This window comes from Eublepharis macularius, chromosome 15 (assembly GCF_028583425.1).
Source record: "Eublepharis macularius isolate TG4126 chromosome 15, MPM_Emac_v1.0, whole genome shotgun sequence".
NCBI lineage: Eukaryota > Metazoa > Chordata > Lepidosauria > Squamata > Eublepharidae > Eublepharis > Eublepharis macularius.
In genome coordinates, this window is record NC_072804.1 from 54,555,697 (window position 1) to 54,580,933 (window position 25,237).

General features: G+C 51.7%; 1 protein-coding gene across 1 annotated transcript in view; it reads right to left on the reverse strand.

The window, feature by feature from the left end:
* Window positions 1-3,291: 3,291 nt before the first annotated feature.
* LOC129342993 (cation channel sperm-associated auxiliary subunit gamma-like) overlaps window positions 3,292-25,237 on the reverse strand; it is a 51,705-nt gene continuing 29,759 nt past the window's right edge. The window contains exons 18-30 of the mRNA XM_054998953.1: window positions 24,868-24,930; window positions 22,050-22,233; window positions 19,948-20,075; window positions 19,087-19,187; window positions 18,821-18,857; window positions 17,721-17,877; window positions 16,924-16,987; window positions 15,580-15,678; window positions 15,064-15,162; window positions 13,000-13,092; window positions 5,254-5,353; window positions 4,282-4,408; window positions 3,292-3,422 (exon numbers count right to left, since the gene is read on the reverse strand). Coding sequence (XP_054854928.1) covers window positions 3,292-3,422; window positions 4,282-4,408; window positions 5,254-5,353; window positions 13,000-13,092; window positions 15,064-15,162; window positions 15,580-15,678; window positions 16,924-16,987; window positions 17,721-17,877; window positions 18,821-18,857; window positions 19,087-19,187; window positions 19,948-20,075; window positions 22,050-22,233; window positions 24,868-24,930 — 1,383 coding nt within the window. The remainder of the gene's footprint in view (window positions 3,423-4,281; window positions 4,409-5,253; window positions 5,354-12,999; window positions 13,093-15,063; window positions 15,163-15,579; window positions 15,679-16,923; window positions 16,988-17,720; window positions 17,878-18,820; window positions 18,858-19,086; window positions 19,188-19,947; window positions 20,076-22,049; window positions 22,234-24,867; window positions 24,931-25,237) is intronic.

Consider the following 25,237-nt stretch of genomic DNA (forward strand, 5'->3'; position numbering starts at 1 on the left):
GTGAAGAATGCCCAGAGGGAACATTTTCCTGGGGGTCCAGGGTGGCCTCAGCAGCCCAGCAAGGGTCCTTTTAAATAAGTAGTTAAAGCAACGCAGCCCAATCACACACATTTAGTTGTGGAGGTGACAAAACTCAATTCAGTGGGAATTATTCCCAAGCGTTCGACCAAGTCGTCTACTGATTAAAAGGAAGAACGTTTGCATCCCCCTTTGCAGCGCTGCCAAAGTGTTTTAAGAAACCTGAGCAGATCTTGTCTCTTTTGCCCCCACCTCTGTTCCCTTGGACCACAGCCAGCCTCACTCGGGCAATTACTCACCCCCCAAAAATGCTCATTAGAGTTAATAGCCAATTTAGGATACATGTTGGAGCATTTATGGTGTCAAGTGGATCCAGACTCAGTGCGGAGGCCTCCCGAAGGGTTTTATCATGCATGATCTCCTGGTTTACTGGAACTGCCAGATCAGTGTCCAAGCATCTATGAGCCATCCAAGCTCCATTTGAATTGGGATCATGAGAATGGAATTAAGAGGTTCCGATTTCCAGAACCCAAATTGTTACATTTAATCTCTGTGTTTGTTTCCCACTCATCCAGAAATCTCAGGGGCATCTCATTACAAAGTCAGGATTGTCTGGTGGTTAATATATTTTCGGTGAACTGAGTTGCAATACATTCCCATTCAAACACATCCCAGCCAGCCTAGACTGAATAATTAAGTAAGGTGTCTTAATAAGATACCCATGGAAATGAGAGACTTCCTACAGTTGGATGTACTGAAGACGAAACTGCCATTTCCCCCCTCATTTTCCCCTTCAAACAGCAAAACTGGACAGAAAATGGTCTTGGAAAAACACACAGGTATGTCCTTCTTTCTGGCACTGGCTGTCACCAATGGGGATCGACAAAACCATTAAGCAAGTGCTCTTCAAATGCTTTGATGCAGGACTGTCACTAAGCTTGCCTTTCCTTTTGGGGAGCAGCACAAGCTGGGGCTCAGCTTGGTTTTGGTACTGGAATAACAGGCCTCCGGCCACTTGCATTGTCCCAGGTGACGAGGAAAAGCTATGGCCCCGGAGGTGGCTAGGAGCCGCCAAGCCCCTGGAACAGATGGGACTTTGGGAGTAATGAGGGGAGGAGGAAATGGGGCAGCTCTGCTCATTTTTCACCTTGCTGGGAGGAGGAGAGGCCAGAATCTCTTCCTCCAGAAGAGACTTTTCAATCTTGGGAACCTGAGAAAGAGGGACTCACTTTGGGGGGATCATGGCCCACAGCTGCAGAACCACTGCATTCTCTCAACCACCTTGAGCAGAGGCAAAAAGCGAGTTAGTTGTGGGCACCAGCCCAGAGCCCTCCACCTGCCCCTTTTCCCACCAACAATATTAACCCTCCTGTCTTGCTGGAAAGACCCTATTCAGTATCACAGGCCGTGGAGAAATAGAAAGAGGGAAATTATGCCATGTAGGCTTGGTGTTCTTTATCTCTGCTCGCTCGCTCTCTTCCCTTCTCCTTTTGAGAGTTTAGACCTTCATCATTCTAGCTGAAAAGGCAGCCAAACGGGAGCTACCAGAGGGCTGGGTGAAAGGCCCCTCCCAGCTGCCTTATCTTTCAGAGAACTACCTTGGATGACTAAAGGGCAGCCCAGGATGAAAAGGAGCTGGCCCTTGAAAAAGCGCGCTGAATGGAGTGGCCTCTCTTTGGGGTCCCTGGGGTTGGCGGTGTTGATATCCACCCGCTAAGACGCGATGCTGCTGCCTGCAGATAAAACAGAGCCCCTCGGAGCAGCCGCTGGCACTTGTGCCGAGATCCTTGTCACGGAGATCCAGGCTGCCCAATAGAAAAGAAGCAAAAGGGGTGTAACTCATTCCCAGGACACTCGGCTCTCGAAACGGACTCTCCAGAGGAGGCTGCTGGGCTCTGTACTGATGCAAGGATGGCTCGCATGTCCTATGCCAATCTGGATGAGGCCATCAGAGGTGCTGAGGAAGATTTCGGAGTCTTGGATGAGAACAGCAGGTGGGAGGCAGCAAGTGGCAGGCTGCAGGGAACCAGGCAGGAGGAGCTTGTGGGTCCATGGGGGGCTCCTGGTGGTGGTGCAGACGATTCACTCCAACCCTGGTCAAACCCTCAAAGATTCTCACGCAACTGGACCTCGTACTCCAACATGACCGAGCAGGATTGACCGAATGGAGCCAGTATGGTGCAGTAGTTAAGAGCGGCAGGACTCTAATCGGGAGAGCCGGGTTTGATTCCCCACTCCTCCACTTGAAGCCAGGTGGGTGACCTTGGGTCAGTCACAGCTCTCTCAGAGCTCTCTCAGCCCCACCCACCTCATGGGGTGATTGTTGTGAGGATAATAACACACGTTGTAAACCACTCTGAGTGGGTGTTAAGTTGTCCTGAAGAGCAGTATATAAATATTATTATTATTAATTGAAGAGTGGCAACAGTGGGCCCCACCAGAAGTCTTGGGACCCTGGCAGCTCCCCCATCTCAGGATACACTGATGCCAGCCCTGTTTAGGTTTACCTTTTGTCTCCTGACATGGAGCTAGCAGTAAAGGGGACTTTGCTTGGCATGAAAAAGCTCCTTTTACAGAGTGGAAAGATTGAACAGATCTGTGGGATCCAGCCCATAAGGTGCGATGCTGATTTACTAAGGCACAAATAAAATTTGAATAATGCGTCTATTTGGGGTGGGGTGGGGTGGGATCACCGTGACGAAACCCAACGCGACGCAATCATCAGGGGCTTGATTGGCAAACAGGAGAAGCGAAATTGAGCCGGGAGTTTTTGGTCTAAAGCAGCAGGCACGAGCCATTTGAAATTGCCTCCTGGGTGTTTAGTGGAACTTCTGTGGAGATTTCACTGCTGCTTTTAATTTGCTACTGTCATTCATGACTGCCTCCCTCGAACGCTTTATTGCGGAGTGGCAAGTGGTACACTTTAAACAAAGGAAGAAGCAGACCAAAGTGGACCTTTAGGAACTAGAGACACACACCACACAGGGGCGAGTTTTATTTCCTGTGAAAGCATCTTGGGGGCACACACTCACTCTGGTACAGCTATGCAACATACTTCCTTGATCCAAGAGGTTGGGCAGCAGCTGAATGGGGTGATGTACAATTTGTCCCTTGCTTGCCTCTCTTCAGAAGCCTCCTACCGTGAGGACCCACAAGCCCAGAGGAAATGCTTGCAGGACTCAGGCAGAGGCCCACGCTGCCATCAAGGGAACATGAGTTCCAACTGAGAGAGCAGCTAATCGAAGAAGTGGTCCGTAAGGCACCGATATGCTGCTATTTACCCTGTGCGTGTGCGTGTGCGTATGTGTGACTTGGAAAACTGGCGATGGTGCTGACATCAGACAAGTTGGGAAAGTTATGGGAACTTCGGCTGGTCGCTGAAGATGAGAAGGTGATGCTGGATCCTGGAAACAGGGAGAGAGGAGGGAGAGGGTGGTATTAAAAGTGTTCCTTGATGCATTTGAGCACTGGAAAAAATCTGGCAATCCAGAGTCAAAGTGAGACAGCAGAGGTCAACATCCAGCTGCCATTCAGGAGGAAATGAGGCACACCTGATCTACAGGGCCCAAATCACCAGAAAGCTTTCTGTGAAATGACTATTAAAGCTCATCTCCTGTACATTTCAGTGATGATGGTGCAGGAGAACTTCATGGTGGGATCAGGTCTTATCTCACTTAGTGGCAGACACTCCAAAAGGCATAGCAGTCTTGCCCTACAATGAACCCTCCATTTGGACAGGCCCAACAAACTTGGCAAGGGCGTCTTAACTGAGCCCCTGTTGCAGACAAGGTTTGCAATGGAGAGTATGTCTTGTTTGGGGCCGCCAAGTGGGGGAAGATGCTTGGCTCCTCTGCCAGGCTACCACCCCCAGACTAGTTCTTGGTGAAGCTGCGGAGCAGGCAGGGAGCTAGAAGGACTCAGAATGAGTCTGTGACCTCCCTACCCCACCAAGATTGACAGCAAAACCCCAAGCCCTCTTAGGGCTGACCCCTCCAGGGGCAGCAGACCGAAAGCAGGCCTCCTGCTGAGGGGACTGACTGGGCAGGTTTCATTGCACAGAGTGGTGTGTGGGGAGGCTTCCCCTTTCATCGTAAGACAAGAGCCCCGTTGGATCAGATCAAACGAGAGTCCAGCGTTCCATTTCACACAGTGGCTCCTGGGGGGCCACCGAACGGGGCAGACAGGCCAAAAGCCTCCCCGCTGTCCCCTCCGAGCCAATCATCCTCCTTTGGGGTGGCTTCTGTGGAGCTAGCTGTTGCTCACCTGTCCGCAAAATCACCACTTCTTCAATCCTCCTAGCAACTCTGGAGCAGACGGAACGGACCTTGGGACCCAGGACGTAGGCCACCATATACAGGACGACCAAGCCAGCCACAGAGCCCATGGAAACCTCCAGAGACAAAGGAAGGAAGGTGGCAATGCCTGTGTCTTTAAAGGCTTTACTGACCATTCAGCAAAAGCGGGGTGGGGTTAGCTAGCCTGGGCGTGGGAATTCCTTGGCCCAGATAGGCCTCCTTGCATGTCCCTTGGGCATGGAGATGTTGTGGGCAGGCGGTTTCCAAGGACACCCCCCTCTGTTGCACAGATGCCAGTGCCGCTTCCGTCAGAGCAGTCAATGCCTGGACCAGGCTTTGCAGGGTGGCAGGAAACTCTGTCCTTCCATGCCAGGCACCACCACTCATCAAGCAGCAAATGCACATGTGTGAACCAGCCCCGACAGGAGCTACAATGGGCCTCTGCAGTACTGGCAAGGCTGGTGTGGATTTCAATGCCAAAAAAGAGGGCTCTCGAGATGGCTGGCTGAAGCCAGACAGGGGTGAGGGAAGAACAGAGCCTCTTCAGAATCACCCGCACAGAAGGAGACATGGGGCAGTGGTGCCTTTATGGGCTCCGCCAGGAGTTGAAGGCTGCAGCAGAATAAGATGGCATGGTGGACTGCAGCACTTCAGAGTGCAGGCACCGTTTGAGAGACACTGTTTTTGACTCTTGTCTCCCACTCCACACTTCCTACAAGGAGAAAATTAACACCCCAAGGGAAAAGGCGGGACTAGAACCGCTCTCCCGAATGTGATGGCATTAAAGGGGAAAAGCCTGCTCAGAGACTTTCCATAGGGATCATTTAACAATGCTGCAGTCCCAAATAACCCTCCCTCTACATGGTTCCACCAGAGGATGCTACAGAGCTGGTGGGGATGTGCGTACCCCAGCAGCCCGAGGGACACAAGCTGCAGGTACCTTCATGAGGAAGATGGCCCGGGTGGGGCTGAGGCGCAGGCCGTGGACGTGGATGATGAACTCCAAGGCGTAGTCACAGTAAGTGGTTTGGTCCACCCCTCTGGGGAAGCCGAAAGGAAGGAGGCCCATTTTCAGGAGCATTCCACCTGGCTCCTCTGCTCACACTGGGACCCCTGCCCTGTCACCCTCCTTTCTCACATCCCTGAGCATTTAATTTATTTATGTAGGAAAATGTTTGTGCCACCTCTCCAAGAACCTGCCCCAGGCAGCTTATGAAATACAAAATAATAATTAAAATACAGCATTAAAAAAGAAAAACGAGTCCAGCATAAAACAGAGCATAAAAACAGGTTGCTAACAACTTGAAACAACCATTTCCAGACTAAAATAGTGTTAAAAGATCAACCTCTTAATTCAAAGACTGAGTGAGCACAAATGTTTTGGCCTGGCCACTAAAAGAAAGCAATGAGCCCTCAAGGGGAAGGGCAAGCAAGGTGCCACTACTGAAAAGGCCCTGTCTCTGGATGCCATCTGCCTCCTCTCAGAAGGCAGGGGCGCAGAGAGAAGGGCTGGTGAGGCAGATCTTAACTCGCTGGCTGGACAATATGGGAGGGGGTGAGCCTTTGAATAGGGCTTTAAAGGTAAGAAGCAGCACTCTGAATTGTGCCCAGAAACAAATAGGCAGTCTGGGCAGATCTTTCAGCACTGGGGTGATACAACCCCTGTCTTCCACCTCTGACAATGGCCTGGCTGAAGTCTCTGGAGCATTTTCAAACCCACGTTAAACAGGGTTAACATACCTGTAACTTATGTTCATCGAGTTCTTCTGTGCTGACACACATGGGGACTGCGCAGGCGCAGGCCAGCCGCCGGAGAATTTTCTAGAGCTTCCATGGCTCCGAAGGGGCCGTTTGTCGCGCGCCTCAGCGACCGTTTTCCCGCCCAAACGGTCACGTGATCCTCCAGCGACCAACGGCCCCTTCCCTCAGTTCTCCCTTGCCGCCGCTTGACCAACACACCTCAGCCATAACACCTTAAAAACACCAAGTTCCGTTACAGCCATCACATTATTGTGCATTGGAGTTCACAGCGGGGTAGGAGGGAGGGTTGTGTGTCAGCACAGAAGAACTCGATGAACATAAGTTACAGGTATGTTAACCCTGTTTTCATCTTCGTTCTTCTGTGCCTCCACACATGGGAGTGTACCAAGCTTCACACAACAAGGAAGGCGGGGGTGAAGTCCAACACAATTTTATTAAGCAAACAAGATCAACAATAAATAGATATGCATATATACATCTATGTAAAAATACCGTGTAAGGACACATAAATACTCAATATTTACATATATACACACCCCCAGGTACATATATACACACTTTCACTCAAGGGTACCCAACAGGTACGCCAAGAAAGTCATTCCAAAACTCCCTCAGGAAAAAAGGGAGTGTAAGACAGCCTTGGCCACAGATACATCCTGCTCCGCATTGACATCAACGGCGTAATGCCTGACAAAGGTGTCTGCAGAGGACCATGTGGCTGCTTTACAAATGTTAACCAGGGGCACCCCCCTGAGGAGTGCCGAAGAGGATGCTTGGGACCGCGTGGAGTGGGCTCTGACCTGAAGCGGGCAAGCCACCCCTGCCAGGTAATAGGCCTTGCCAATGGCCGTCACAATCCACCTAGACAGGGTCTGTGAGGAAGCCCTGTTACCCCTGTCCTTGGCCCCAAAACATACAAACAGGTGAGGACTTGAGCGGAATTCCTTCGTCCTATCCAGGTAATAGGCTAGGGCCCTCTTCAAGTCTAGGGAATGGAGGGCCTTTTCCCCCTTAGAGGAAGGTTGAGGAAAGAACGCAGGCAGTGAGATATCCTGCGAGAGGTGGAAGGCGGACACCACCTTGGGCAGGAACCCGAGGCAGGGACGCAGGACCACTTTGTTGGGATGAAACACAAGAAAGGGAGGGTCAGACCGCAGTGCAGACAGCTCACTGACCCTTCTGGCCGATGTGACGGCCACTAAGAATGCTACCTTGTAGGATAGCATATCCAAGGGGCATGTAGCCATAGGTTCAAATGGAGGCAACATGAGACGTGAGAGCACCAAGGACAGTGACCACTGAGGCACTGGCGCCGACACAGGTGGGTAAAGATTGTACATGCCCTTAAGGAACTGGCGGGATTGTGGGTGAGAAAACACCGTAGCACCCTCAACTCGGGTGTGAGCAGCTGATATTGCTGCCAGGTGGACCTTGAGGGAGGACACCTTCAAGCCCAGGCCACGCAAGTGGCACAAATACTCGAACACAACTCCCAAGGGACTGCTGTCAGGCACCACTCCTTTAGCAAGTGCCCAAAGCTCAAACCTACGCCACTTGGCCGCATAAGCGCGCCTAGTGGATGGCCGACGAGCATTCAGGAGGACCCTCTGTACCTCGTCAGTAAAGCCTACCGGGGAGGAACGATCCGCCAAGCCGTCAGGTGCAGCTTCCTGGGATCGTGGTGGACTAGGCTCCCGTTTAGGAGAAGGTCTTGCCGAGGGGGCAGACTCACATATGTCCGTTGGGACATTCGCAGGAGCTTCGGGAACCAAACCTGCCGTGGCCAGAAGGGGGCCACTAGAATGCAGTCCGTCCCGTCCTCCTCTATCTTGCACAGGACCCTGGGAATCAAGGGGAACGGAGGAAACATGTAGTGTAAGCCCTGCGTCCACGTAAACTGGAAGGCATCCCCAATAGAGAGGGGGTCGCTCCCTGCCCTGGAACAGAACGTGTGGGCCTTGGTGGTCGCCGCAGTGGCGAACACGTCTATCACTGGATGACCCCACATCTGGAAGATCGGCCCAATGCACTCTCCGTTCAGTTCCCACTCGTGGTCCAGCAAAGGGACCCTGCTGAGGGCATCTGCCCGGGCATTGTCTGACCCAGCCACGTGTATAGCACGGAGCGACACACCGTTCTTGATAGCCCACTGCCAAGTGAGTGTGGCTTCCCGGCACAGGGCCATGGACACTGTGCCCCCCTGCTGATTCACGTAGTACATGGCAGTCGTGTTGTCCGTCTGCACCAAGACCTGACGATTTCTCAGCAGTGCTGTAAGAGACACAAGTGCGAAACGAATGGCCCTTAGTTCAAGCACATTGATATGGAGGGTCTTTTCCCTGTCAGACCAGACATCTTGCACAGACACATCACCACAGTAAGCCCCCCATCCCAACAGAGAGGCATCAGTGGTAACCGTGACGTCATGGTGCTGATACCCAAAGGGAGTCCCTTTAAACAAGTTGTCATCAGACAGCCAGCAGTCCAAGGAGGAGAGGATGACCCTCGGGATAGAGAATTTGAGGGACGGAGGGTGCAGCAGAGCATCGTACCTCCGCACAAACCAGTTCTGGAGAGGGCGCATACGCAGCCCAGCGAAAGGCACCACAGAGGTGGCCGCTGCCATATGCCCTAGTAAGCACTGGATAGTGCGCACAGACTGGAACCGGTTCCTTTTAAACATGGACACTAGACCCCTTAGGGACCAAGCCCTCTCCAAGGGGAGCAGGGCCTTACCCCCCACAGAGTCCAACAGTGCACCAATGTAGGACACCTTGCAGTTGGGCACCAGCTTGGACTTCTCCAAGTTCACCAGGAGCCCCAGGCGTTGGCAAGTGCTAAGTACCAAGCCGATGTCCTGCACCAGCCTAGACTCCGATTCAGCCACGATGAGCCAGTCATCGAGGTACGGAAAGATGGTACAGCCTTCTTCCCGTAGGAAGGAAACCACAGGGGCCACACATTTAGTGAACACTCGTGGGGCAGTGGACAGGCCAAAGGGGAGCACCTTATACCGGAAAACTCTTTGCCGGTAAACAAAGCTCAGGTATTTCCTGTGCTCCTTACGTATGCCCACGTGAAAGTATGCGTCTTTTAAGTCAAGAACCGCAAACCAATCTCCCTGTTTCAGCAAGGCGATCACAGCCGCCAACGTAACCATTTTGAATTTGGTCACCTTGAGGAAGGCATTAAGGCCCCTCAGATCTAAAATGGGACGTAAGCCCCCATCCTTCTTAGGGACCAGGAAGAACCTAGAGAAGAAACCCTTTACAGAGTCCTCATAGGGCAATTCTCCCACAGCACCCTTGGCCAAGAGCGACACGATCTCCGCATCCAGCTCGGCCATAGTGTTATTGACAGCTGTCAGGGGTGAGCTGCATCTAGGCAGCTCAACAAACTCCAGCCCGTATCCCAGTTCAACAATAGTTAAGACCCATGAGTCAGATGTTATTGACTCCCACTCAGAGAGGAGTGGACTCAGTCTGTCCGAAAAGTTCGGGGATACGGCTGGCGCGACCCGTCAGTACTGCCTCCCGGCGCCCTGCTGATCCTTCTGCTGGGCCGGTTGCTGTACCGGACGAGGCTTGAAGGGCCGACGCCTCCTCTGCTGTTGTGCGGGAGGGTAAGGCCGCTGCTGGTAAGCAGGATACTGTTGATAGCCCGGCCGCTGCTGTTGGTATCTGCCCTGGTAGTGGTAAGGGCCGGACCGGGGAGCGTACCGTGGCCTGGAGGAGGGCTTGTCCGCAGGAGCCAGCCCCAAGGACCGTGCCGTCTGCCTGTCCTCTTTTTTCTTTTTCAGGGTCTCGTCGGTCGATTTGGAGAACAGCGAGTCCCCTTCAAAGGGCATGCTCTCCACCCTGGAACGCACCTCCTTGGACAGGGCCGTAGACCGCAACCAGGAGTGGCGTCTGAGGACCACCGCCGAAGCCATTCCCCGAGCAGCAGTGTCGGCAGCGTGACTCCCAGCATTCATTTGCTGTTTAGACAGCCGGACAGCCTCTGTCTGCAACAGGGAGACGACAGCCTTCTGCTCAGGTGGGAGGTCTCGAGTGTAGGATGCCAACTTCTCCCAGAGGTACAATTGGTACCCTGCCATGATGGTCTGGTAGTTGGCGATCCTCAGACCCAGCGAAGCGACGATGTACTGGCGCCTGCCCATGGCATCCAGCTTCTTGCCCTCTTTATCGGCAGGCACCGAGGAGTGACCCGATCGTCGGGGGTTGAACTCCTCTGTGACCAAGGAGGAAGGTGGAGGGTGCTTCACCAACGCCGGCCAGGTGCCCTGCTTGATCTTGTAAAGCTGCTCGATGCGCTTGGATGTTGGAGGTTGATCACAGGGCACCTGCCACACCTTCTCCACTATCTCCTCAATACCCTCGAGCATGGGGAAGCCAACATACGCCGGATTGTCCCCGTAAATACGTTTGAGGAGCTTGTCCTTGGTCTGGGGAACTGCCGAAGAGATGTCCATCTCGAGAGCCTTGGCCATCCTAGCCATCTGGTCGGCGTAGATGCGGAGGTCCTCGAATGGCGAGTCCGCCGATGGCACTAGCTCCTCAGCTGGCGATGGTTCGGACCAGGACTCCGACTGGTAGCCGCCAAAGCTCTCCACATCCTCCTCATCGGAACCGAGCTGGGATTCCGGAACCTGGAGCGGAGGGGGAGCCCACGCCAACCTCGATGTCGAAGGCCTCGGTTCCGACACGGAGAAGCCCGCAGGTGCCCCCTCCCATTGGCAACGATATGGCGAGGGGAGGTAGGAAGCCTGTTGATGCCGGGACGCAGCGGATCGGACCGATCGGACACTGTCCCCGGAACCATGCCGCTCACGACTGACCGGAGGTGGAGACGGACGGGCAGGCGACGGACGGCTCCGACGAGGAGACGGGCTCGGTTCCAGCCTCGGCGACCGAAGGGGAAGCGATGGTCGGCTCCGACGGTGCGGGCTCGGTTCCGGCCCCGACGAGAATTCTGCGGGCACCGTCTCGAAGGCCATCGGATCCGGCACCGGAACGGAGATGTCTTCTGGCTCCGGAGAGCCCAGATGAGGGGAAGGCGTGTGAGGAAGCACGATGACCTCCTCCTGAGGAGCGGGACGCGGCGACCGATGGTGCTTGGTCTTTTTCTTCTTCTTCGGTGGTTCCGAAGAAGACCTCGGAACCGACGCGCTCCTCGCCTTCGAAGGGGACCTCGGCTTCGACCTCTTAGACTTTATCGGAATCGATCCGGTCGTCGGTTCCGACCGGGGACTCGGTACCAGGATCCTCGGTTCCGAAGCTGGTCTCGGATCCGACCTGGTAGATGACGCGCTACGGGGCGGCCGCACCGGTCCCTGCGCTGGAGAGGCCGCTCTCGACGCCAAGGTACTCGGGGGACGCGGTTTCGACCCCGACCTCGCGGAGGCCACTGAGCCAGCTCTTGAATGCCGTTCGGCAGAGGGGCTAGGGCCGGCATTAGGGGAGGGCAACGGAGCGCCTCCGGACATGACCTTCTGCCACAGGGAGGAGTTCAGTCGGGCCTTGCGCTCTTGTCGGGCCTTGCTGGTGAAGCCCTGGCAAATCTTACAGGCCGACACATTATGGGTCTCCCCCAAACAAAACAGGCACAGTTCATGGCCATCGGTCTTGGCCATTTTCGTGTGGCATTGGAGGCAATGCTTGAAGAGAGCCTTTGAGGCCATCTTCAGGGGCACGCGAAGGGAAGGTCAAAAACAGTCCGAGTCAAATTACCGAGTCCACAACAAAGTCCAAAACGAGATCCGAAGAGTAGTCGAGGTCACGAAGTCCGAAGTCAAAAGCCAAGCAATCAGTCAGAATAAAGCACGAAGCACAAAAAAGCACAGAGCAACGAAGCTCACGTTCTCTCCAAGCGGCGGCAAGAAGAGAACTGAGGGAAGGGGCCGTTGGTCGCTGGAGGATCACGTGACCGTTTGGGCGGGAAAACGGTCGCTGAGGCGCGCGACAAACGGCCCCTTCGGAGCCATGGAAGCTCTAGAAAATTCTCCGGCGGCTGGCCTGCGCCTGCGCAGTCCCCATGTGTGGAGGCACAGAAGAACGAAGATGAACAGTAACATCAGAGAGCGTTTGTTTCTTTCCGTGGCCGCTGTGCCCTGGTCAGATTTCCACCACCTTTTATTTTGCTCAAGAGGCACCAGTCGGTCCCGCTTCGGTCTCTCTCCATTCTCCAACCCGCCGTTCAGCAACTCATTTGACTGGAAGGTCGTTGGGAGGTGCAGCAGAGCCATGTGCTGCCTTCTCTCCCACCTCCTCCCCAAACTGGCAAATCCTGAGATCGAGTCCAGTCCTCCCCTCGAGACAGCCTTGCAGCTGGAGGGCCTAATGGGACCAGTCCAGGAGCAAGGGCAAGCCAGTTGCTGATCACAGCCACTTCTTTCCCCTCCTCCAAGTCCTCTTTCCTCCTCAACCCCTTTCCCGGGCCATCCCAGCCTTCTCTCTTCTGAGCCATGGCCTGCCACTCAACCCTCCCCTAATTCCACCCTCTCCAAGCTTTTATCACCCCACCCAGTCCCTTTTGGCTTGTCAAGGCTGTTTAAAGCCACACTCCCATCTACATTTAACGGAGGAGTTCCTCAGTTTTCAGCAGGCTTTACTTCCAAGCCTTTTGTGCTTTGAGTTGCAGCCCATCTCACACCCACAATAAAAACTGAATCCAGTTTCCAACTAGATTAACACAAAAAAAATCTCCTCTCAGGGCCAGTGAGAAATGTAGTTTCATGGGGGCACTGAGACACGGACCGCTCTAGACCCACCACAGAAATACACTTCCCAGGGCTCCTCTGAAGACTTCTCTTTCTGGAGATTGCAAAATGGTCTCACTACACTGCCTTACTTGATTTACTCTGAAGGCGTATTTTCGGGGGTTCAGACCCTCCTCCATCCCACCCTTCCCTACCACCCCAGTTAACCTGTTTGTCACTTTGACCACGAAGAAATAATCAGGAGCCAACATATCTCGGGGCAAGATGTCATAACAGGGGGAGCGTTCCTGGCAGACCCACCTGTGAGATGAAAAAGATGGTCTCTTTCTTATGCTCCTTGTGATTTTGGGAGGCATCTTGATTCCAAGATTTCCTATTCATTCGTTCATTCATTCACTTCATTTATAACCCGGCCTTTATTTATTCACTTCATTTACAGCCCACCTTTCTAACCACTGGGGATCCCAAGTAGCTAACATCATTCTCCTCCATTTTATCCTCACAAAAACCACCCCGTGAGGTTGGTTAGGCTGAGAGCATGTGACTGGCCCTAGGTCACCCAGCAAGCTTCTGCGGCAGAGGTGGGATTCAAACCTGGGGCTCCCAAATCCTTGTCCAACATTCTGACCACTATACTATGATGGTTCGTGTTGTGAGTCCAGACATCTCAATCACTGAGAAAAGGACGTTAACAGAAGAATGTGAGTTGAGAGGGATTTCTTTAATGGTCTAGGATCCAACGTAAAGGAGATGAAGCTGGAGAGAATGGCAGAGAAATAGTTTGGAGGCAGTTTGACTGGAGGGGCTGGCAGGCACAGGCAGGAGCCCGTCAGGCCGCCTGCTGCCCTTTCCCTGCCACCCAGCTCCCCGCACCTCCAGCTGCCCAGATCAGCCTGAACAGGGCTGGCAGGTGCAGGAGCCCGTCAGCTTGCCTGCTCCCCTCCCCCGCACTGCACTCCCCGTGCCTCCTGTAGGGTTGCCAGCTCCAGGCTGGAAAATACCTGGAGATTTGGGGGGTGAAGCCTGGAGAGTGCAGGGTTTGGGAAGGGACCTCAGCATGGTATAATGCCATAGAGTCCACCCTCCAAAGCAGCCCTTTTCTCCAGGTGAACTGACCTCTGTGGCCTGGAGATCAGTTGTAATTCCAGGAGATCTCCAGCCACCACCTGGAAGCCTCCCACCACCCGGTTTGGCCCAAACGGGGCCAAACTGGGTGGCTGGCAGGCACAGGAGCGTGCCAGGGTGCCTACCTACCCCATTGGGGCACTGGGGAGGGAGCAATGCCAGGCCCAGCCACCTTGCCTCCCCCCCCCAATCAGATCAGGGCGACACAGCTAACTCCTCTAGACCAGATAACTGAAAGCAGCTTAATCAGTTGGTTGGCAGGGGGGATAGAACGAGAAGGGGAAATTGCCAGCTCAAGATTGTATGAAAGCAAGATTTGGAGAGGCAGAACGTTCTCCCTCCTGCTGATTCCTAGAGGGTCCCCGACTGGTCCTTCTAAGAAACACCTTTGTGGTTAAGGATGTCAGGGCACACCTGCAGAGCAGCTGGAGGGGTCTGCACATTTGGGGACCCCCTCAGGTATGTAGCAAAATACTCGTTCGAAATGTTTAAAAGAAAAAGGAGAAACAAACAAAAACTGAGCCAACTCGGGCCCTCACAGAGTCAATTTAAAGAACAAAACCCCAGGGAGACGAGGCAACTGGCCAGGGCCCTAGGGTTGCCAGCCTCCAGGTAGTGGCTGGAGATCTCCCAGAATGACAACTGGTCTCCAGGCCACGGAGATCACCTGGAGAAAGTGGCTACTTTGGGGGGGGGGCTCTATGGAATTATGTCATGCCAAGGTCCTTTCCCTCCCCAAACCCCACTTTCTCCAGGTTTCACCCTTGAGATCTCCAAGAATTTCCCAGCTTGGAGCTGGCAACTCTGCAGGGTGCACACTCAGTGGCGGTGCCGGCACTTGCATTCCCCTGCCCCTTTGTGGTGGTAGCAACAATAGCACCGCTTGCACACCCTTCCATTCCCCACTGAGAGGACCAGCTAGCCCAGGGCAGCTGGCCCAGGTGGGCCCAAATCCTTCCCACTGCCTGGAGGTGCCGGGAGTGTTCCCCTTACAGGCAACAGCCCTCAGCAACAGCTGAAGCACAGCCTGGTTTAAATGATCCAACCCCAGTGACAATTCCTTGCAGTCCACCCCACTCCCTGGCCTGGAATCTTTGGGGGGATTTTTGTGCAGGAACAGAGAGCTCAGAGTGTTTCGTTACTTACAGAATTCCAGAGTCGGTCCCACTTAGGATATGGAAGCCCTCGTCGTTCATGATGGTATCCGTGGTGTCTTCCCTGAGCCAGATGTGACCAGTCACTTCGCTAGGGAAGGAAAAGCAAGTGTCGATGGAGGTGGCCCTCTGCACTCCAGGCTACCTCTTGGGGCTGCAGAGCTTCCCTCTTCTCAAGCCTAGCAGGGCAGGGAGGGGCCATGGCAGCAAAGCATCTGCTTGGTGTGCAGAAGGTGTCGAGGTTTAAACCCCAGCTTCTCCAGCTAAAAGGATCCAGTGGCAGGGGACACGAAAGATCTCTAGCGGAGACCCTGGGGGGCTGCAAACCAATCTGTGGCCACGTGACACTCTCAGCGGCAAGACAGGATGCTCCCTCTCCCATTGTTCCGGCTTCACAAGCTTCTCCAGGGACTGGGGTCTACTGGCAGCTCCAGGCCCTTTCAAGACGAATGAAAACGTCATATTCCTGCAAGACATGCTGGGAGTTGTCTAGGGGGCAGTCGGTCACCTGTTATTATTTGTGTTGTAGAGCAAGATCTCTTCTTCGCTGAAGTAGCGGATGTTCTCCGTAGAATATGGTCCTCCACCGATGATTTTGAAGATATAGCTGCCATTAGATTAAGAAATGCAAAGGCTAGTTTTGTGGAATTTGGTTCAATCCTGAATTTCCTAAGCAGCTGGGCCTCCCCAGAAATGAATCCTCCCTCCTCCTCCGGACTGAACACAGAATTCTATGAGCCCCAAGTTCAAATGATCAGACCTTTTTTTAAAAAACACCCTCTTGCACTAGAGACCATACAAGGATGGTGCTTCCTTTAACCAGAGCCTTCCTTCAAACTGATAAAGGGAGCTCTGACTCTCGAAAGCTCCTATCTTGGAAATCTACTTGGTCTTTAAGGTGCTACTAAACTTAAATCTTGCTCTTTTACTGCAGACCAATGTGGCTGGGGGAACTCAAAATTGGCAAAAGTATTTGATCATTGTGCAAGGATGGCGACTGAGCAGTGCTCAGACAGGAGATAAAGCACGAGAAGAAGTTCCTACACTCCCCGGCCACATGTCCCTCAGGTAGCCATTCTGCCTCACATACACCTGTTCTGCATAGGCCATAGTCCTTCAACCACCCATTCAGACTGGAGCAGGAAGCATCACCTCACTCTAAATTGGCTTACTTGGCTTTCAGTGATCTGATTGGTTATGCATTCTGTGACCTCATGACACTCACTACGTGATCCCTGATTGGCTCTAACTTGGAGGGGAGTGAAAGGTCAACAGCAACAGATCAGGTTACCAAGAGGCATGAGAAATAGCCCAAAGCTTTTCAGAGACAAAACATCTGGTACAAACCAAATTCAAATAGAATAAAGTGCCAATGGCTCTGTCTGATAACAGGTCATGGAATAATCACCACATGCACTTTAGCGGTGGCATTTTCCTTAGTCTGCTCAGCTGAGAGCTCCCCAGATGTATATCTGAGCAGATTGCAAGGAACGGTACTGATGGAAAAAAATCCCAATCGCTCTGTCAGCATTAGGTATCGGCACAAAGCAGAACAGCCCTTCTTAAGCCAAAGCAAGAACTGCTGTACCATTACAGCCTTCTGATGGGCCACCACATGACAACCCAGGCATTTTCTACTTGGATGGCCCCTGGGATGACATGAGACAGCTGGGCTTCCTGATTGGCATTCCGCCTACCCTGGAAGCCCTCCAGGGTGAATGTCCTGGACCAGCTGAGGCCTTGGGCCTGGAGGTGACCCGGCTGCCTCTACCTTCCCGCCCCAGACCCCGAGTCCTGTGAGGGCCCACTGATCCCCAGCTTAGCATAGCTAAAAGCCCCACTCAGCTCTTACCTTCCCTGGAACGGGCCAGAGTCTCCTGTCACCATGTCTTGGATCAAAAACAATGGGTAGAACACTGCAAACAGAGCAAGCGCATCCATGCAAGGCCTGGCACCACTACAAGCCCCGTGCGGAGCAAGCCGGAGCTCAGCACAGGTGTCTCCATCGCCAGCCCTGTTGTAGTTGATCAGAACCCAGCTCAATGTCTTGGGGACGTTGAGCTGGGTTCTGCTGATAGAATCCACTGAGCTTTTAACTCACGTTTTCTCCAAGTAGTTGCAATGACCACTGTAGAGGCTGCTGTGATTTACAGCCTCTTTCAGACCATAGGTGAGGCACCCCTCCATCCCATGCACCTCTGGGGAGCAGGACTGAAAGTTTCCGGACCAGAGGGATTAAGAACTGGCTCACTGGACTTTCCTTTCTAATTTATATTTTAACTAAGACTGCTCCTCTCCAGCTCCAGCATTCCCCAGATGCAGCGGCTTCCACAAGAATCCTGCTACAATAATGCCATTGAACTCCCAAGAGGCCGTTTTACCCTCTCCTCATAGACAGATGCGCTCTGATGAAGACAAAAGACCTGATCGTGTTAGAGGTGTTCATAGCTGACGTGGAGAACTTCTGCAGTTGATTCAGGGCAAACCATCCCTGCTTCTTCCGCTCTCCTTGGGAATGCAGTCCCTCACTTCACTCAAACTCCTTCAATGACTTGTGAGAGACTCCTGTTTCAGCTGCAAACAGCTGCCGGAATCAGGCTCACAGCTCTCTTCCGCAATTTCACCATCTGCCCCCACCCCCTCTCTCACCATCATTAAAGAAGAAGCAGGGCATCTCAGGGTCCGGGTTGACACAGTCAAAGTAGTGCTTGTTCTTCCTGGTGGTGTACTGCAAAGTGCCCGTGATGTCGAAGGCCAACCTTCTGCCTGGTGGACAGCCGACAACGACAGGCAACACACGGTAGCCCTGGGGGTGGAGATGCAAGGAAAAGAGAGCCTGAACTTTGTTTTAGTGCTTCTACCCTAACAATAAGCTGAGGCACAATAAAGGGCTCAAGATGGGAGGGTTGGAGAGGGAACAGAAGATGAATAGGACTGGGGAAAGGGACGGGCATGCTGAGCTGACAGCTGTTGTGGGCAGAAGCACAAGCAGGCAAGACTTTGATAGTAGAAGTAGATGCTGGGACAGTGGGTAAAGGTAAAGGTAGTCCCCCCCCGTGCAAGCACCGAGTCATTACTGACCCACGGGGGGGGGGGGGGAACGTTGCATCACGACATTTCCTTGGCAGACTTTTTACAGGGAGGTTTGCCATTGCCTTCCCCGGTCATCTAACTGGGTACTCATTTTACCGACCTCGGAAGGATGGAAGGCTGAGTCAACCTTGAGCTGGCTACCTGAACCCAGCTTCCGCCAGGATCTAACTCAGGTCGGGAGCAGAACTTGGGCTGCAGTACTGCAGTTTACCACTCTACGCCAGGGGGCTCTATATGGGGTGGGTGGTGATACCCAAATCTAGACCTAGAAGATCTTCAACTCATGGTCCCTGAGGTCCATAGCTTGTGATGGAAACCCGAACCTTAGTGGAATGGGCTGCAATGCCAGGCTCCCAGAATTTATACCAGACTGGCCAGGCCAAGGGCTTCATGCTACCTGCCCATAATAAAGGCAAATGTTGCTCACTTTTTGGTGTGTGTGTGTGTGGGGGGCGGATATTAGTGAGTTACACTGGAATACAAAAAATGCTCCATGTCACATATCTTAATCTCTCCGAAAAACACACAGCAGGGACCTAGCCAGTGGCTGGATGGGGGATAGCACAAGACCCCAAATATGCTGCCTTGCACTCTGTGATACAGACCGGGGGGTAGGGGGGGGAATGGTTCCTTCCCAAAAGAAGTCTAGTCATTACCTTCACCACCGGTCCATTGTCGATATAACCGTAACATCTGGTTACTGCATTTACAACCTGGGGAGTTTAAATACAAAATCCATGAAGAGACAGGCTGCCTTCCCTTCATGGGAAAACAATTTATTGGCCAGAGACTAACGTAGGGCAGCTGGAGGGGAGGTGCCAGCAGATTTGTCTTGGCAGATTTGAGAAACCAGCAGGGGACAAGATGGGCCCACTAAGTCTGGAAGCGAGATGTTCCCATTCCAAGAGCACTCCCCCGGCGCTGCTGACCCGAACTTCGTACACTAAAGATCATTGAAGTCTGCAGAAGCTTCTTGCCACTGAGGTCTTGCCTTGGGTAAACACCAGCATCCATAACCGTCACCTGTTTTGGGGGGGAGGTGAAAAGCATGAGTCGTTCTGTCCTAGGATCTAGAACAGGCCTAGAAATATGGCTCTTCCCCCTCAGCTGTTGCCTGAATGGGAGCAAGCTCTCCAAAGGACACCCGCTCTTTAAGAACTCCAAGACAGGAGAAATTCAGCTTGTCTAACAAAGCTCCAGAAATCTAGAGCAACAGAGAAACCTAAGAAGGACTGAGAGGGAGAAGCTGGGCCTCCTCACAAGAAGCTACACTTTCCAGCCTAGAAATGACCTTTCCTCTCTCCACTGAAGCCTGAAACTCTGGAAAATCCATAAACTACGTTGGAGTCTTGCTTTGGGTCTGGCATTGTAGAAGTGGTAGAAGCAAGGCAACTGAAAGATCCAGCAGAATGAAATGCTGCAGCTTTTCCCAAGTGCAGGGAAGGCACAGAGCATGGTAAGAGAGAAGCAGGAAGTCAAATGCTTGCCCGCTCGCTCTGTGATCAACTCCCTGTCCCATTCCATACCGTTTCATTTCGCTGGGCAGCACATGGAAGCAACGGGACAGCTACAAATGTTTATGTCTCGTCTGACCTGGGAGGGTTAGAAAAACGTTGCCTGCCTGATGGCCACATCTGGCTCTTAATTCCCATGATCACTAGATTCTACCACTCCCAGGGATGCCTATCTTCTGCTCCCCATCCCATCAGCTTTCCGCACTACCTGCGGCCCAGAGTTTTAACCTGAGAGTGCCCCTGTTTGGGGTCCTGAATGGCATGCTCACCTTATATATCACGGAGCCTCTACTGATCAGTTCTCTCCTGTCCAGCAACACATTCAAATACTCAGGATGGGTTACGATAAGGGTCAGCCACACTAAATTGAGGGAGTTTTCTTCTGGTGTCTCCCCCACTGCAAGACCCCAAGAAACAACTGATCAGTCCAGAAGCCATGCCTCCCCCAACATCCACCCCTTCCCCCAACATCATTAGATCTCCCTGCCTTCTGGAAGACCACCACAGCACAGCAAACAGTTTGGGTTCAGTCGCTGCTCTATTGGAAACTGCTCGGCGGTGGAGGGGTGTGTGTTTCCCTACTATCCAGTTTTTTGAATGAACCACCTTGATTTAGGGCCACACTAGACACAATGTAAGGGATCCATTATTAGATTTCCCAGCCAAGGACGGGAAGGAATTTGGATCAAGGCTGCTGTTGGGGGGGAGGGTTATTATCCCCACCCCCCCCACCCCCAGCACCGTTTCCCAGAGAGAAATCCCTTATTACCACCAGGATTTTTTTCTGGGAAAAGAGGTGGTAGAACTCAGTGGGTTGCCAGCACAGAGGGCAACTCTTGGCGGGAGGTGGTGCCCCTGGTACCACATGTGCGTGCATAAAGTGCACGCATGCTTCCAGGACCACACAATGACGTCACTTTGGGTCAGCTGGAACAAGGGGGGAGTTTTTAAAGGTTTAAATTGCCCTTGGCGAAAATGGTCACATGGCTGGTGGTCCAGCAGCGTGGAAGGCAATCTAAAATCCCCCGTCTGGAGATCAGGGGGTGGGACCACCAGCCATGTGACCATTTTCAAGAGGTGCCAGAACTCCATTCTACCGCATTGCAGCTGAAAAAAAGCCCTGATTATCACCAAGTTGCTATTAGGCTCTTCTAGTAGGGGATGGAAGCTGGAAACACCTGTCAGCAGAATGAGATGTGGCCTGAGCTTCTGCCCTCTGTTGCAGGTATGTAAGCTTGGGCATGACCACAGACATGAGCTTTTGATGAGAGCAAAGGGCAAGAGCCAAAGGGCACTCAACCCACAGCTTGTCGCCTAAGGCCCTGCAAGAGCCATATTAGCGAAACCAGCATCAGCCCAGGATGTCAGAGCACCATGGTATGTACATTTTAATTTTGTTTAGATTGTGTTTTGCAAGCTTCTTTGAGCTCCTAGATGCAAGAGAAAAGCAGGGTATCCATGCTTGAATAAATACAATAAATGAGAAAAAGAGAGAAATGTTGCACTCGCATTAATCCCCCACACACACACACACCCACACCAGATTTAAAACAGTTTGAGAGAATAGGACTATACCTTGGAGAAAAGGGGGGGGGATTAATCCTTCTGCCCCTGCTCCACTGCTGTGACATTGATTTAAATCATCCTCCTCTACTGTTTTTGGAGTAAGATTGGGAGATCAATCATGATGCTAACATAGAATCATAGGGTTGGAAGGGACCTTTGGGGTCATCAAGTCCAACCCCCTGCACAGTGCAGGAAATTCACAACTACCTCCTCCCTCATACCTCCCCTCACTACTCTGCTCCATGCCCAGATGGCAAAACATCTCCAGGACCCTTAGCCAAACTGGCCTGGGGAAAATTGCTTCCTGACCCCAATGTGGCGATTGTCATTACCCTAGGCATGTAATAAGGGGTCAGGAGAACTAAGCACTGATGTAACCCTTCCTGCCCTCCCTCTCATGATCTGCCTAGGTTCACAGAATCAGCATTGCTGTCAGATGGCCATCTAGCCTCTGCTTAAAACCCCCAAAGGAGGAGAGCCCACCACCTCCTGAGGAAGCCTGTTCCACTGAGGGACCGCTCTGTCAGGAAGCTCTTTCTAACATTTAGCCGAAAACACTTTTGATATTGCGTTTATTCAACACATCTCGTGTTGTATACTGCTGATGGGCGAGTTCCTCTTGGACAGCACTGATCCTCTGTGGGCTGGATTTTGTGATCTGACCCATGAGGAACTGGGCTACAGGCAATTGCCCTTTTTGCTCTTATATTTTTTTTAAAAGCTTCTGTTACTTTTAGTGTGGCATTGTTTCTGTGTTATCTGTGCAATTCATCCAATACCCCCTCTTCCTTCTACTGTCACTTACAGCTCTCTCTCTTTGTTCTGATGTTGAAGAACACAGAGAAGTTATAGGCGCTATTCTTGTCCAGGTAAATTGTGTCAGGTAGCAAGTTGCTCGCCTTCACTCTGTAGACCTTGACGTAGTTGTTCATGTTGACATAGATGCCTCCTGAGGAGTTCCGGTTGCTTGCCACGTAGGAATAGTATTGCTGGAAAGCAGAGAGTAGCTTTGCTTAGAAGGGCAGCTTATTTTCCTTCTGTACGTTCAGGGTGCCCTACAAAATTACTCCTCCAAGGTAAACCCCTACCCCATCACAACCAAAGCTACCAAAGTCACAATTGGACCGTTATGGGAAGATGCAAGCGAGCTGCTGTTCACCTGCCTTTTCTCCTTTGTTGTCGGCCCTAAGCCAACGGTTTCCAAACTGTGGGTTGAGACCCAGAAGTGGGCTGACCCTTTCTAGTAGATGAGTTGTGAACCCAGGACAGAAGAGGAGGCACGTGGTCAGCTGGGAGAGACATGGCATGACAGCAAAAATGGGTTTCCCCCTGTTTAAAGTGTGAAATGGCCAGGTAAGATAGCCTATTGCTCAGCAACACTGTATATGATGAAAAATACCAAATGTGACAAATGAAACATGTTGCAAGGGGGTCCCAAAATGTAAAGCACATTCAGAAGCAGCAGGTTGCACTTCAAAAAGTCTGAGAACCACTCGATGATACGCTGTTTCTTGTTTGTTCATAAGAGCTCTCCTTCTCAAAGTTCTTCCTCTCCAGAAATTGGTATAGTAACTTTCCCCTGGAAACAAGGGCAGACTGAAGTGGTCCTACAGCCATAATCTGTCTCCTCTTGCTGGGAATTGTATTTGTCTAGTGCTGTAATTGGCTACAAAATTATTGCAGTCCTGTCCTCCGAAGCAGGCAGAAGTGGCCTGGGTCACTGCAGAACCCAATGGTGTTTACACTTACAGAAAATCTTTTGTTGAAGGGATATTATGCTCTTGGTGGTGCAACTGCACCAAAAGTGTGCAAAGGATTTCAACTAAGCTGTACCTCCTTTGTCATATCTTGATTCCACTAAGATTTTTTTCTGACAGCATTATGCTCATGGTTACGATTAGGGGTGTGCACCAAAAAAAGATTTGGGATTCCCACTTTGGGTATACACAAAGTGGGGGAAAATTCAGGGAAACCCAAATCCCGAAGCAATTTGCCACTTCAGCTTCAAGTGAAGTGGCAAATCGCTACTTCATGATTATTAGGTAAGATTCGACCATTGTTTCCAATGGGAAACACCATGCCTGGCTAACTGGGGCTCTGGGGAGGCATTTTCTTACCTGATGATCCCAAAGTTGCTGGGGACCTTCTCCTATATCTCCTCTCATGACCACCCAAGTTTCAGAAAGATTGGACTTTGGGGGGCCACCTCCAATATCCATTGTTCCCTATGGGGAAAACTAGGGGGCTTTCTAGGTGGTTGGGGGTGGCATTTTGCAAACAAAATACACCAAATTTGCAGGGGACCTATTCCTAGCTGTCCTCTCAAGACCCCCCAACTTTAAGGGAGACTGGACTTGTTATGCCCCCCCAAAGGAGGTGCCTCTATCTATCTCCAATGGGAAACACCATGCCCGTTGCTTAGGAATGGCAAAGAAAAGACTGCTTCCATGCTACCCAGCTTACCGAAGCGTTCCAAAGCACTTCAGTAAGCTTTGCTTAGGCATTCCCCAATCACTTCAGCAATGCTGAGGCTGATTTGAGAATGTCAAAACATACCAAATCGGGCCTGATCCGGGTTAAACCCGGATCCTGAACCTGAAGCGCACATCTCTAGTTACGATGGTGGCATGGTGTCCTAAATCACTACACCATCACAGCTTTTCATCTTGCCGGCCCAAGGGGACATAGTAGTGGTCTGGGTGGCACACGTACCTCTGAAAGGGGATTACATTGAGAGGCTGCTTTGGTTCTAGAGGGTTAAGAGGAGCTTGAAATGAAAATACAAAAGACTGCATTTCCTTCTGCACACCAAATTCACAAGTTTGCGCTTCTCTGAATATCTCAAGAAGCCAAGTATTTTGAGGTCTTGGAATGTGCAATTATTTAAAAGGTTGCCCATTTATAAATGAACAGATTGGTTAAAAGACATTTAATGAGCAAAATCTTTTATAATCCAGAGGCGAACCTAGAGATGATAAAAACAGTTGGAGGTGCAGTTTATGCTTTGGTGATGCTGCTGGACTGCTTCAAAGATAATGCGAGGTGGAGAAAAGAGGGGAAGCCCCAAGATAAGCAGGAGGCTAATTTATTAACTTTTACCTAAAAGGAAATGGAACCAAGGAGGAAAAGCTCGTAATATCAACAGAAGGAGACTCTACATATTAAGATATTTTAAGGTGGGTAGCCATGTTGATCTGCAGTAGAAGAGCAAGTTCCAGGTCCAGTTGCTTCTTAGAGACCAACTAGATTTCCATGGTATGAGCTTTCCATATATTACGAGCTTGAAATTGAACAGTTAGTAAAGAAAGGCTTCACCATGTCAAAAAACTGAGCAAATACTATGGAAATTAATGGGAGTTGTACACACCAATATGGCTACTGTGGGAAAATCAACCAATGGATCATGCCATTTGTATACATAAAAGCTGATAAAAAAGATTTCTCTAAAAAACCGGACAGTGTTTATCCAGTACAGGATCCAATCAATGAACTGTCTCGGAAAACAGTCTAAATTCAGTAAAGGATCCTTGCTTCACCTCCTGCCAATTCAGGTAATTCTCCCAAAGGCTGTGATATTAACTCCTTTGCGGGAGGGAACAATCTTTCCACACTTTTTTCCTTACCATATTTTCTGCCTTGTTCTTCCACCAGCGCCATGTGGGGTCATGGACCGGGTCTGCGTATGGCTAAGGGAAACACAGAAGCAAGCGACAAGGTGAGCCCAAGCCATTTGAAAATGGAAGGAGAAAAGCAACCAGAGTAGCACGAGAAACAGCCATGTTCCAGAATACACGTCTCGCTTCATCACACAGATATCCAAGCCATATTGATAATATGGTCCTCTTTGTGGGTCTCATTACTTCTTCTCCCTCTGTACAAGAATAGTCTTGTGGAATGCAACACACAATGTGTGCAACTGTGCTGGACACTTGTCCTACACCTGACAGAAGAGGGTGTGAGCTGGAGGTGAGGGAGTGCACAGGGCAAGGTAAC